The sequence below is a fragment of the Mustelus asterias genome, chromosome 10 (assembly GCF_964213995.1).
Source record: "Mustelus asterias chromosome 10, sMusAst1.hap1.1, whole genome shotgun sequence".
NCBI classification, from domain to species: domain Eukaryota; kingdom Metazoa; phylum Chordata; class Chondrichthyes; order Carcharhiniformes; family Triakidae; genus Mustelus; species Mustelus asterias.
In genome coordinates this window covers 35,810,915-35,825,642 of record NC_135810.1, presented here as the reverse complement: position 1 = coordinate 35,825,642, position 14,728 = coordinate 35,810,915, and the positions used below count along the sequence as shown (strand labels likewise).

Below are 14,728 nucleotides of genomic sequence, written 5' to 3'. Positions count from 1 at the left end.
GATTTTAGTTAAGTCGGGCAGCATGGTTGGTGCAGGCTTGGAGGGCCGAAGGGCCTGTTCCTGTGCTGTAATTTTCTTTGTTTTAAAGAGGGTCTGGTGGACTGAAGTGCATTTGTTTCAATGCGAGAAGCACATCAGGTAAGGCAAATGAACTTGGAGCTTGGATTAGTACTTGGAACTATGATATTGTTGCTATTACAGAGACTTGGTTAAGGGAAGGACAGGATTGGCAGCTTAACATTCCAGGATACCGATGTTTCAGGTGGGATGCCAAAGGGGTGGGGGAATTGCACTACTGGTTAAGGAGAATATTACAGCTGTACTGCAGGAGGACGCCTCGGAGGGCTCATACAGCGAGGCAATATGGGTAGAGCTCAGGATTAGGAAGGGTGTAGTCACAATGTTGGGGTTTAGTATAGGCCCCAACAGTCAGCGGGAGATAGAGGAGCAGATATGTAGGCAAATTTTGGCAAGGTGTAAAAGTAACAGGGTTGTTGTAGTGGGACATTTTAACTTCCTCTATATAGACTGGACTCACTTAGTGCTAGGGGCGTGGATGGGGCAGAGTTTGTAAGGAGCACCCAGGAGGACTTCTTGAAACAGAATGTAGATAGTCCAACTAAGGAAAGGGCCGTACTGGACCTGGTGTTGGGGAATGAGCCTGGCCAGATGGTTGACATTTCAGTAGGGGAGCAATTCAGGAACAGTGACCACAATTCAATAAGCTTTAAGGTACTGATGGATAAAGGTAAGTATAGTTCTCAAGTTAAGGTGCTAAACTGGGGGAAGATTAATTACAACAATATTAGGCAGGAACTGAAGAATGTAGATTGGGGGCAGATGTTTGAGGGCAAATCAACATCTGGCATGTGGGAGGCTTTCAAGTGCAAGTTGATAGGGATTCAGGACCGGTACATTCCTATCAGGATGAAGGATAAGTATGGCAAGTTTTGGGAACCTTGGATAACGAGAGCTATTGTAAGCCTCGTCAAAGAGAAAAAGGAAGCATTTGTCAAGGCTAGGAGGCTGGGAACACGTGAAGCAAGTGTGGAATACAAGGAAAGTAGAAAGCAACTTAAGCAAGGAGTAAGGAGGGCTAAAAGGGGTCACTAAAAGTCATTGGCCAGCAGGATTAAGGAAAATCCCAAAGCTTTTTATACATATATAAAGAGCAAGAGGGTAGCCATGCAGAGGGTTGGCCCACTCAAGGACAGGGGAGGGAACCTATGCATGGAGCCAGAGGAAATGGGAGAGGTATTAAATGAGTACTTTGCATCAGTATTCACCAAAGAGAAGGACTTGGTGGATGATGAATCTGAGGAAGGTGTGTAGATGGTTTGAGTCATGTTGAGATTAAAAAGGAGGTATTGGGATTCTTGAGAAACATGAAGTTTCTCAGGGCCTGATGGGATATACCCCAAAATACTGAGAGAGGCAAGGGAGGAAATTGCTTGGGCCTTGAGAGAAATCTTTGTATCCTCACCGGCTACAGGGGAGGTCCCAGAGGATTGGAGAATAGCCAATGTTGTTTCTTTGTTTAAGAAGGGTAGCAAGAATAGTCCACGTAATTACAGGCCGGCGAGCCTTATGTCAGTGGTAGGAAATTATTGGCGAGGATTCTTCGGGACTTATGTCCACTTATTTCCAAGTGGGAGTGTTAGCGAGAGACAACATGGTTTTGTGAAGGGGTGGTTGTGTCTCACGAACTTGATCAAGTTTTTCGAGGAAGTGAAGATGATGATTGAGAAAAGATTTACCAGAATGTTACCTGGTATGGAGGGCATTATCTATGAGGAGAGGTAGGAGAAACTTGGTTTGTTCTCACTGGAACGACGGAGGTTGAAGGGTGACCTGATAGAAGTCTGCAAGATTATGAGGGGCATGGACAGAGTGGATAGTCAGAAGCTTTTTCCCAGGGTGGAAATATCTAAGGGGCATATGTTTAACGAGCGAGGGACAAGGTTTAATGGAGATGTAGGAGGCAAGTTTTTTTACACTGAAGGTGGTGGGTGCCTTGAACTTGTTGCTGGGGGAGGTAGTGGAAGCGGATACAGTAGTGACTTTTAAGGGGCGTCTTGACAAATATATGAATAGGATGGGAATAGAGGGATATGATCTCCGGAAGGGTAATGCGTTTTCGTTGAGTCGGGCAGCATGGTCGGTGCAGGCTTGGAGGACTGAAGGGCCTGTACCTGTGCTGCAATGTTCTTTGTTCTATAAGCCTAATGCTCGTTTGGAGAGCCAGTGCTGACACAATGGGACAAATGGCCTCCTTCTGTGCTGTAACAATCTGTGATTCTGTGTCTTGGGGAACCATTAGCATGCAGAGAGGGATAATTGATGAGTGTATATTTTGTAATTTAGCAGAAGTGGAAGAAAGTGCTTTGAACTCAGTGCTCATTTGTCAGTGTTAATATTCCTTTCTTGTGCTGATTATGTGTCCTTGACATATGTTACAAAATCTTCCCTTTTTCTATAATGTTAACATTTTAACATTCTCCGATTACTACAAATATGGAGAAGTTGTATAAATTTAAATCCTAGCTCAACTCCCCATACTTCACCTCATTTTAGCATTTCTGTGTTGATGTAAAATGTTGTCTGATGGCCAGATTAACTTTTTTCTATTGCTTCTAATCATTCTGTATGAATATATTAATTTACTTTTGTGAAATATAAAATGTTATCTGACATTTCTTTTGCAGTGAGTTTGTAGCAGAAGAAGATAATGAAAAATTCTGGCAGTTTGTTGACACTGTCAAGGAAATAACATACCTTCAGGGAGGTGAGATTATTTTGCGTATGTCACAGTCAATGTCCATGCTGACTTTAATCATTGAGCTCCAAAGATTAAAAAAAAAAGTACATATTTATATGTGCGTTAAGACATTCTCTGGATTGTTTATCTCAGGGCTATGGAAAATATCCAAGAATATCAAAAGCAGACTGATGCCTTTGCAGAGCATAAATAGGCTGATGGTCGAGGTAGATTAGGGCTTGCTGTAATTGTCTGATACATAATGAGCAACTCTGGACGGTGAACAATTAAAAATAGATAATTGTGTGATGGGGACGTTTGACTAAATTGTATTTATAGCCTTGAAGTATAAAAGCCAGGGCCAGGATTTTTACGATTGAGGTTTCCTGTCCTACCATTTGAAGAGTGAGCAGGGAACACATTCGAGCCAAAACTATCTGTCCTGCAGCCATTTCACCTTCTAACAAGTGTTAATTAGCTGCAGGTTAGACCTTCACCCCTCATTTGGGGAGGAAGTCCCATCTTAGAATGAACAGCTGAAGGTGCAGTGGACGGGACTGGGACCCGGAGTCCAAGAACAGGTACATTTTGAGGTTCTCAAGGCAAGGAGATTATGGAGACCTTGAGAGATGGAGAGAGAGGGACTGGAGTGTCGGGCGAGAGGCCTTGGAAGCTATGTTGGAAAGGAGGTCCAGCAGTTCCAGTACATTAAGGGCCTAAAGTTAAAAGGAGGCTTTTGATGAAGGTCCTTCTCGCCTAAAGCTGATTATTTTTGGGCCACTCTCATCCTCAGGAAGACCTCCAACAGCCTAAAATATGGTCAATTATTGGCCACTTTGGGCCTCAAGTGGGGGAAGGTGTTGCCCCCCCCACCACCTCCTGCAATAAATTGCAGAGATGTTGGGGCAGGCAGGAACCCAGAGGGAAACTTGTTTGTGCTTTTTCATGTTCACTCACTCTCCACTCCCCCATCCGCACCATCAACCTCCCCAGCGAAAGAACATTAAATTCAAACCCATGTTTTCTCTGTGCTGGTCTGCTCAGAACGTCCATATTGGACAGTTGACATTGAGAACGCTGTATAGTGAAGAGTTCAGACTTTTATTCTTCCACTCCATAATACTGTTCTTTGAAGTTCAGACCTACTAGGTTATGTAATGCAGGTAATGTCTTGAGATGGATAAAAAGGTGGTTAGCAGATAGGAAGCAAAGAATTGCCATAAATGGGTTTTTTTCCGATTGGCAGTCAATGACTAGAGGGTTCCACAGGGATCTCTGCTGGGACCCCAACTGTTTACATTATATATTAATGATTTGGAAGAGGGAACTGAATGTATTTTCACTAAGTTTGCAGACAATACAAAGATGGGTGGTTGGGTGAGCTCTGAGGAGGTTGCAGAGATGCTTCAGCGTGATTTGAACTGACTGAGTGTATGGGCATGTGCATGACAGATGCAGTATAACGTTGATAAATGTGGGGTTATCCACTTTGGTAGCAATAATAGGAAGACAGATTATTAGTAAAATGGGTGTATATTGAGAGAGGTGGATATTCAGCAAGACCAAGCAAGGCAAATGGTATGTTGGCCTTCATAGCAAGATGGTTTGAGTAGAGGGACAGGGATGTTTTGCTGCAATTATATAGGGCACTGATGAGGCGACAGCTGGAGTATTGTGTGCAGTATTTGTGTCCTTATCTGAGTAAGTCTGTCCTTGCTAATGAGGGAGTACAGCGAAGGTTTACCAGGCTGATTCCTGGGATGGCAGATCTGTCATATGAGGAGAGACTAAGTTGGTTAGGATTATATTCATTGGCGTTCTGATGAGTGAGAAGGGAGTCTCAGAGAAACTTCAAAAATTCTAACAGTCTTACACAGGGTAGATTCAGAAAGAATGTTCTGAATGGTGGGGAAGTCCAGAAGTAGGGCCTGGAGGGGGCAAAGCCAGGCTAGGGTAGCCTGATCGGGGAGAGAGAGAGAGCGGGGACCGCTACGCAATCTGCATTGCGATCAGTATAGAGAGGGAACGGTGGAAGGGGCCCTAAATGGGGTAAACCTTTTAGAACTGATATGAGGAGAGATTTCTTCACCCAGAGGGTGGTGAATGTATGGAATTCACTACCACAGAAAGCAGTGGAGACCAAAACATTGTGTGATTTCAAGACAAAATTACACCTAGCTCTTGGGGCTAAAGGGATCAGGACATTGAATTCGATGATCAAAATGAAGGGCTGAATGGCCTACTGCTGCTTCTAGTTTTTACATTTCTAAGTATCGCCATCAGCATTGATAAGCATATAAGGTATATAGCATACTGATAGTCATAGGCCGCGATATTACCGGCCTGCTGCGCCATTGATGCATCCCGATTTCTTGTCTCTCGAGACCTTACCAGAACTAGATTTGCAGCAAGGTCAGCCTCTCTCCTATTTCTGGTGAGAGGCTGAATATATTACTCAAATTTACGTAAAATGTAATTTCCATGTGATTAGTGAGGCCGGCGCTCAATCATCCGGGTTCACTTGCCTTTATGGCCTCAGCTGGAGAGGAAGAAACCTGCTCCCCATGAACAGTGAGCAGTCGTGTTGGCCTTGGGGAGGCAGAGGGCAATGAGGTGGTGTCTTGGGCAGTGCCAGCCTAGCCTGAAGGACCTATTGGGATGGCCTGTGGGGGCTGGGCGAGGCCAGGAGGGGGCAGGGCCAAGTCAGGGCAGCCCTGATCAGGGAGGGCACGCTGTACTGCAATCAGTATGGGGAGAGGGTAATATGATCAGTGGGACGGGGGGGCGGTGGGGGGGGGCTCTACCACTCTGCAGCTGCGATTGGTGGGGGGGGGGGGAAGGGGGGGCACAATCCATCTGGGTGGGGGGGGGGGGGGGGAAGGGGGGGCACAATCCATCTGGGTAGTGGGGGGGGGTGGCAGAGGTGATATTTCCAGGTGGTATGGGCCTCGTGCTTGGTTGCGGCCTGCGATTGCAGGAGACGGTTGGTTTTGGCTGGCTGCAGCCCCAGAGGTCTGATAGATCATGCGCCCCCTTGCGGGCCTGCTACCCTCCGCCCGTCCTCACCTTCCCCCTTGCCCGCCCCCTCGCTCGCACATGCTCTCTGGGAACTACAGGCCAGTGAGCCTCACATCTGTGGTGGGTAAGTTGTTAGAAGGTATTTTGAGAGATAGGATCGACAAGCATTTGGAGACACAAGGACTGATTAGGGACAGTCAGCATGGTTTTGTGAGTGGAAAATCATGTGTCTCAAATTTGATTGAGATTTTTTTGAAGGGGTAACAAAGAAGGTAGATGAGGGCAATGCAGTTGGATGTTGTCTACATGGACTTTAGCAAGGTCTTTGACAAGGTATCGCATGGTAGGTTGTTGTGTAAGGTTAGATCTCACGGGATCCAGGGTGAGGTATCTAAATGGATACAAAATTGGCTTCTTGACAGAATGTGGAGATGCCGGCGGCTACCATCGACACTGCAAACTGCCGGCTCCAAGTGGAGAGGATCTTCAAGAAGATCGCGCATATCGACTCTTCCTGTTCTTGACAGAAGCCAGTGGGTGGTTGTAGAGGGTTGTTTTTCAAACTGGAGGCCTGTGACCAGTGGTGTGCCTCAGGGATTGGTGCTGGGTCCACTGTTATTTGTCATTTAGATGAATGATTTGGATGAAAAATTAGGTGGTATGGTTAGTAAGTTTGCAGATGACGCCAAGATTGGTGGTATAGTGGACAGTGAAGAAGGTTATCTCGGGTTGCAACGGGATTTTGATCAATTAGGCCAGTAGGCTGATGAATGGCAGATGGAGTTTAATTTAGATAAACGTGAGGTGATGCATTTTGGTAGATTGAACCAGGGCAGGACTTACTCAGTTAATGGTAGGACGTTGGGGAGAGTTAAAGAACAAAGAGATCTCTGGGTACAGGTTGATAGCTCCTTGAAAGTGGAGTAATAGGTGAACAGAGTGGTGAAGAAGGCATTCGGCATGCTTGGTTTCATTGGTCAGAACATTGAATACAGGAGTTGGACGACTTGTTGAAGTTGTAAGAGACATTGGTAAGGCCACACTTGGAATATTGTGTACAGTTCTGGTCACCCTATTATAGAAAGGATATTATTAAACTAGAAAGAGTGCAGAAAGGATTTACTCGATGCTACCGGGACTTGATGATTTGAGTTATAAGGAGAGGCTGGATAGACTGAGATTTTTTTCTCTGGAGTGTCGGAGGCTGAGGGATGATCTTATAGAGGTCTATGAAATAATGGGGAGCATAGATCAACTGGATAGTCAACATCTTTTCCCAAAGGTAGGGGAGTCCGAAGCTAGATGGCTTAGGTTTAAGGGGAGAGAAAGAAAAGTGTCCAGAGGGGCATTTTTTTCACAGAGGGTGGTGAGTGTCTGGAACAAGCTGCCAGAGATGGTAGTAGAGGCGGGTACAATTTTGTCTTTTAAAAAGCATTTAGACAGTTATATGGGTAAGATGGGTATAGAGGGATATGGGCCAAACGCGGGCAATTGGGACTAGCTTAGGGTTTTAAAAAAGAAAAAGGCGGCAAGTTGGGCCGAAGGGCCTGTTTCCATGCAGTAAACCTCTGACCACAACTGATAAAAGCATGTGTCCCATACGCCTTCTTAACCACCCTATTCACGTGTTCTGCCAACTTAAGGGATCTGTGAATAATTACCCCAAGATCGCTCCTCTGAGCTTCCTAGTGGTCTGCCATTCATTAAATACTCCCACATCTTGTTTCTTCTTTCGAAGTGCATCACCTCGCACTTATGAAGGTTAAATATCTTCTGCCACTGCTCTGCTCATCGAACCAACCCATCTATATCTTCCTGTAACCTTCAATCGTCATTTTCATTATTAACCACCTTACCAGTCTTGGTGTTGCCTGCAAACTTGCTTATCATTCCCCCCATATTTTCATCTGTATCATTTATTATTATTATTACCTTTTTTTACATTGAATATTGGAATATTTTTGACTTCCAGTGTACTAATCAGTATTTTGTTTAATTTTGTATTATATAGGATAAAAGGCACATCCATGCCCAAGCTTGTTCTCCACTTGTCCCTCCTCTGATCATTCCTCATTGATCATCAAAACCCGCTAATTCTAGCTCTCTCACGTGATTGTCTAGCTTCCTCTTAAATGTATCTTTGTATTTCACTTCAACCACTCCATTTGTGAGCTTCATATTCCCACCATTTTGGTTTGTTGCCAATATTTTTGAAGAAAATAACATAGAAAGGCAAAGAATAGATTTTGAAAAATGACCAATAAATTTAGTTTGGGATTGTGATCGTCAGTGCTTGCTTTAACCATTTAAACATTTTTCAGTTAAATTTTCATGTAAACAAATTGTCATTTGTACTAATACATGCATAATCTGTAACTGATATTACTAAACATGATTTTAAACTTAAGTCAGTTACTTTATATTTACTTACATTTAAAATATAGATCGTTGGGCTGAATCTTTCATTTTTTTGGCTAATTGTCGTTTTGGGCAAGACGAGGTGAGTAGCCCACCAGTGGCATCGGCAAGCATTTGCGCCTTTTAGGCATTTTGTAAAAACAATTTGCACAAGTTTTATGCTGCATCATTGGCGAGCTGACTCTGACTCTGTCTCGCCCACCCCTGTATCACTTGAGCACTTCAACTCAGAGGGGTGCTCCATTTAAGTGCCTTCTCAGCGTTCCAAGTTATCAGGAGGGTGGCTGCTGAGAAGAGTACCCCAAGGTTTACGAAGGGAGCACTGACCTGCATGCTGGATGGGGTGGAGGAGAAGCAGGACATATTGCACCTTTAAGCGAAGACCCTCCAGCAAGATAGTCAACCCTGCATGAGAAGTGGTGGCAATACTGGTAAGTGAAAGCTCCTGCACAAGAAGACAAGGCATCTAGTGCACAAAGATGAATAACCTCCTCTGTGCAGCTTGGGTAAGCCACTCTCCTCATTTCTCAATGCTCAACCACTCACACCCATCACGCATCTATTGGAAATTCACTCACTGCCACCTCATGGGGCCTACCATTCACCCGACCATATATAATCCCTACAGTGTAAAAGGCAGCCATTCGGCCATTGAGTCTGCACTGACTCCAACAGAGCATCCTGCCTAGGCCCCATCACCTAGTATGGCCAATCCACCTGAACTACACATCTTTGGACTGTGAAAAGAAACCGGAGCACCTGGAAGAAGCCCACGCAGACACAGAAAGAATGTGCAAACTCCACATACACACTCATCTAAGACTGGAATTGAACCCAGGTCCTTGGAGCTGTGAGGCAGCAGTGTTAAACACTGTGCCAACATGCCTCCTCATTTTCCCAGTGGCTCTTCTCTTTACCCCAGTTGAACGCCGACATCTCCACATCGCTCTTCTCTTCAGCACATTCCAGCTCCAACTCACCAACCACACAAGCCATGATTCCTTGCCATCTGACCTGGTACCTGGGGAGTGTTTACCCTTGCCCCATCTGTCTCCTTGCAGGACAAGCTGTATCACAATAAAAAGGAGAAAGCACAGATGGGCAGGGAATCCCTGAAATCCTCTTGCATATTGAGGAGAGCCCTCCATCCCTCTGAAGACGACCATTCCTGCACTGAGAGCAAGGTGCGTGAAGGAGACAAAAGTGAAGACCCACAAAACAATCGTCCATCTGGCCAGCCTCGTGAGTTTTCTCGCTGCTATCCTATGCTCTGTCATGCACTGATGCCATCTCCCTTCCCCTGCAGGGAAATTAGTTGATCATTCACAGGTGTGACTTTGGAGACCGGCCAGGAGAGCAGCTCTGATGAATTCTTGGATGCCACCATCGAAGAGGTGTCACAGCTGTCAGCACACCTCCACCAGCACAGACACACACTTTGGTGGAAATTAGTAGTAACAGGCTTCTGGGTCACTAACTGGTAAGCACCTCATTCCTGATGATTCACAGCTTGTGGAGGGTGATTATATACCAGGGGTCTGGCACTTAGTGGTCTACTGGAGGCCACAAGTCTGCTCAGCCCTAATCAGATGACGTGCCTCTGGACTAGGTTGTCCCTCAGCATAGGATACAAAGTTAAGATCAGGAAGCGATGTCAGCTTCAATCTTCATTTGCAAGGCCCACTGGAGGAGCCCCATTGCTTTCTGTCCAAGAAGATTGTGCCGACACTCCGGGTTAACCAGGCTAACGCTACAAGAGTGGCAGCTATATTGGAGACTGTGCAGGAAATGCACTCCATGATGCGGAATGTGCACTCCATGGTCCAGACCACAAACGCCTCATGGCTGAGAGCTCCATGCTTCAGGGCATTGACAACATGGTGCTGGCACTTATGACCATCTGTAAGTGCCAGTGTCAGAGGGCTTCTGGATCTCACTCCAGCTGCCCCTCTATGCCAAGGAGGAACTCGGGGGGGCCCCTGAGCACCCATAGGGAGGAGGATCAGCTGGTGCATCGCCGGGGTCTTGCACCCAGGGCACCCTGGGATGTCCCGCTCACCTGACTCTCCTGTTCCTGTAACCAACACAGCGCTAGCCCCACACCCCAAAGAACGTTGCACTAGCAGGCCTGTGCTACTTGAAAGCAAGTTGGAACCCTCCTGGTCTTGGCCCTCCAGATGATGTCTACTAAAGTCACCTCAGACAATAGGATGTGGCAGACAGCAGACCGCCTCCACCACAGCAGTGGATCCTGTGGAAATATCAAAATGTAGCGGCAGGGTTCGAACAAAGAACAAATAAAATTACAGCACAGGAACAGGCCTTCGGCCCTCCAAACCTGCACCGTCCATGCTGCCCGTGTGAACTGAAACCCCTTGCCCTTCTGGGGACCGTATCCCTCTATTCTCACCCTATTCATTTCTTTGCCCAGACGCCCCTTTAAAAGTCACTATCGTATCTGCTTCCACTACCTCCCCCTAACAGCGAGTTCCAGGCACCCACCATCCTCTGTGTAAAAAAAAAACAAACTTGCCTCATACATCTCCTTTTATGCATTGCTCTTTGCACCTTAAACCTCTGTCCCCTAGCAATTGACTCTTATACCCTGGGAAAAGCTTCTGACTATCCACTCTGTCCACGCCCCTCATAATCTTATGGACTTCTATCGGGTCGTCTTTCCACCTCCATCGTCCCAGTGAAAGCAAACCAAGTTTCTCCAATCTCTCCTCGTAGCTAATGCCCTCCAAACAAGGCAACATCCTGGTAAATCTTTTCTGTATCCCCTCCAAAACCTTCACATCCTTCTGGTAGTATGGCGAACAGAATTGAACACTACATTCCAAGTGTGGCCAAATTAAGATTCTATAAAGCTGCAACATGACTTGCCAATGTTTAAACTCAATGCCCCGGCCAATGAAGGCAGGCATGCTGTATGCCTTCTTGACTACCTTCTCCACCTGTGTTGCCACTTTCAATGACCTGTGTACCTGTACACCCAGATCCCTCTGCCTATCAATACTCTTAAGGGTTCTGCCATTTACTGTATATTTCCCATCTGTATTGGACCTTTCCAAAATGCATTACCTCACATTTGTCCAGATTAAACTCCATCTGCCATCTCTCCGCCCAAGTCTCCAACGGATCTATATCCTGCTGTATCCTCTGATGGTCCTCAAAGAACAATACAGCACAGGAACAGGCCCTCCGGCCCTCCAAGCCCGCGCCGCTCCCTGGTCCAAACTAGACCATTCTTTTGTATCCCTCCATTCCCACTCCGTTCATGTGGCTATGTAGCTAAGTCTTAAACGTTCCCAGTGTGCCCGCCTCCACCACCTTGCCTGGCAGCGCATTCCAGGCCCTCCCCCCCCCCCCCCCCCCCCCCCCCCCCCCCCACCCCCACCTTGAACCTATGACCCCTCGTGAACGTCACCACCGACCTGGGAAAAAGCTTCCCACCGTTCACCCTATCTATGCCTTTCATAATTTTATACACCTCTATTAGGTCTCCCCTCATCCTCCGTCTTTCCAGTGAGAATAACCCCAGTTTACCCAATCTCTCCTCATAACTAAGCCCCTCCATACCAGGCAACATCCTGATAAACCTCCTCTGCACTCTCTCTAAAGCCTCCACGTCCTTCTGGTAGTGTGGCGACCAGAACTGGACGCAGTATTCCAAATGTGGCCGAACCAACGTTCGATACATCTGCAACATCAGACCCCAACTTTTATACTCTATGCCCCGTCCTATAAAGGCAAGCATGCCATATGCCTTATTCACTACCTTTTCCACCTGTGACGTCACCTTCAAGGATCTGTGGACTTGCGCACCCAGGTCCCTCTGCGTATCTACACCCTTTCTGGTTCTGCCATTTATCGTATAGCTCCCCCCTACATTAGCTCTACCAAAATGCATCACTTCGCATTGATCTGGATTGAACTCCATCTGCCTGGCAGGGACCCTCATCATTATCCGCAATTCCATCAACCTTTGTGTCGTCCGCAAACCTACTATATATATATATATACAAACAGCAAAGGTCCGAGAACTGATCTCTGTGGAACACCGTTCGTCACAGCCCTCCGTTCAGAAATGCACCCTTCCATTGCTACCCTCTGTCTTCTGTGACCGAGCCAGTTCCGTATTCATCTTGCCAGCTCACCTCTGATCCGTGCGACTGCACCTTCTATACCAGCCTGCCATGCGGGACCTTGTCAAAGGCCTTACTGAAGTCCATATAGACAACAGCCAATGCCCTACCCTCATTAATCATCTTTGTCACTTTCTCAAAAAACTCGATCAAGTTAATGAGACACGACCTCCACTTCACAAAACCCTGTTGCCTCTCATTAATACGTCCACTTATTTCCAAGTGGGAGTAAATCCTGTCTCGAAGAATCCTCTCCAGTAATTTCCCGACCACTAACAGAAGGCTCACCGGCCTGTAATTACCTGGATTATTCTTGCTACCTTTCTTAAACAAATGAACAACATTGGCTGTTCTCCAATCCTCTGGAACCTCCCCTGTTGCCAGTAAGGATACAAAGATTTCTCTCAAGGCCCCAGCAATTTCCTCCCTTGCTTCTCTCAGTATTCTGGGGTATATCCCATCAGGCCCCAGGGACTTGCCTACCTTAATGTTTCTCAAGACCCCCAGTACCACCACCTTTTTGATCTCAACATGACGCAAACTATCTGCACATCCTTCCCCAGATTCATCATCCACCAAGTCCTTCTCTTTGGTGAATGCTGATACAAAATATTCATTTAATACCTTGCCCATTTCCTTTGACTCAATGCATAGATTCCCACCCTTGTCCTTGAATGGGGCAACTTTCTCTCTGGGGGCTACCCTCTTGCTCTTTATATATGGATATAAAGCCTTGTGATTTCCCTTAATTCTGCTGGCTAGTGACTTTCTGTGACCCCTTTTAGCTCTCCTGACTCCTTGCTTAGGTTTCTTTGTACTTTCCTTGTATCCTACACTTGCCTCGTGTGTCCTCAGCCTCCTAGCCTTGACAAATGCTTCCTTTTTCTTTTTAACTCTGTTCACAATATCTCTCGTTATCCAAGGTTCCCAAAACTTGCCCTTATTGTTCATCCTTACAGGAACGTGCCGGTCCTGAATTTCTATCAACTTACACTTGAAAGCCTCCCACATGCCAGATGTTGATTTGCCCTCAAACATCTGTCCCAATTTACATTCTTCAGTTGCTGCCTAATATTGTTGCATTTACCCTTCCCCCAATTCAGCACCTTCACCTGAGGCTTGCGCTTATCTTCATCCATCAGTACCTTAAAGCTTACTGAATTGTGGTCACTGTTCCCGAACGTCAACCACCTGGCCGGGCTCATTCCCCAATTCCAGGTATAGCCCCTTCCCTTGTTGGACTATCTACATACAGTTTCATAGAAACATAGACGACAGGAGCAGGAGGAGGCCATTTGGCACTTCAAGCCTGCTCTGCCATTCATTACGATCATGGCTGATATCCAACTCAAAAGCCTAATCTTGCTTTTTCCACATAGCCTTTGATCCCATTCGCCCCTAAGTGCTCTATCCAGCTGCCTCTTGAATACATTCAATGTTTTGGCATCAACTACTTCCTGTGGTAATGAATTCCACAGGCTCATCACTCTTTGGGTTAAGTAAATTGGAATATTATTTAAATGGAGAAAAATTACATCGTGCGACTGTGCAGAGGGACCTGGGGGTCCTTGTGCACGAATCGCAAAAACTCAGTCTGCAGGTGCAGCAGGTGATCAAGAAGGCGAATGGAATGTTGGCCTTTATCGCGAGGGGGATAGAATATAAAAGCAGGGAGGTCTTGCTGCAACTATACAAGGCACTGGTGAAGCCGCAACTGGAGTACTGTGTGCAGTTTTGGTCCCCTTATTTGCGAAAGGATATATTGGCCTTGGAGGGAGTGCAGAGAAGGTTCACCAGGTTGATACCGGAGATGAGGGGTGTAGCTTATGAGGAGAGATTAAACAGATTGGGTCTGTACTCGTTGGAGTTTCGAAGGATGAGGGGTGATCTTATCGAGACATATAAGATAATGAAGGGGCTGGATAGGGTAGAGGTGGAGAGATTCTTCCCACTTAGAAGGGAAACCAGAACTAGCGGGCACAGCCTCAAAATAAGGGGGGGCCGGTTCAGAACAGAGTTGAGGGGGAACTACTTCTCTCAGAGGGTAGTGAATCTCTGGAATTCTCTGCCCATTGAAGTGGTGGAGGCTTCCTCGTTGAATATGTTTAAATCACGGGTAGATAGTTTTCTGATCGATAAGGGAATTAGGGGATATGGGGAGCAGGCGGGTAAGTGGAACTGATTCGCTTCAGATCAGTCATGATCTTGTTGAATGGCGGGGCAGGCTCGAAGGGCCAGATGGCCAACTCCTGCTCCTATTTCTTATGTTCTTATGAAATGCTTCCTCACCTCCGTCCTAAATGGTCTACCCTGAATCCTTAGACTGTGACCCCTGGTTCTGGACTCCCCCACCATCGGGAATATCCTCCCTGCACATACCCTGTTA

At 46.4% G+C, this 14,728-nt stretch overlaps 1 protein-coding gene across 1 annotated transcript in view; it reads left to right on the top strand.

Moving 5' to 3' along the window:
- The window catches only part of uggt2 (UDP-glucose glycoprotein glucosyltransferase 2), a 608,113-nt gene that overhangs the window by 35,207 nt on the left and 558,178 nt on the right, over nt 1-14,728 (top strand). The window contains exon 3 of the mRNA XM_078221650.1: nt 2,706-2,785. Within this exon, the coding sequence (XP_078077776.1) occupies nt 2,706-2,785 (80 nt within the window). The remainder of the gene's footprint in view (nt 1-2,705; nt 2,786-14,728) is intronic.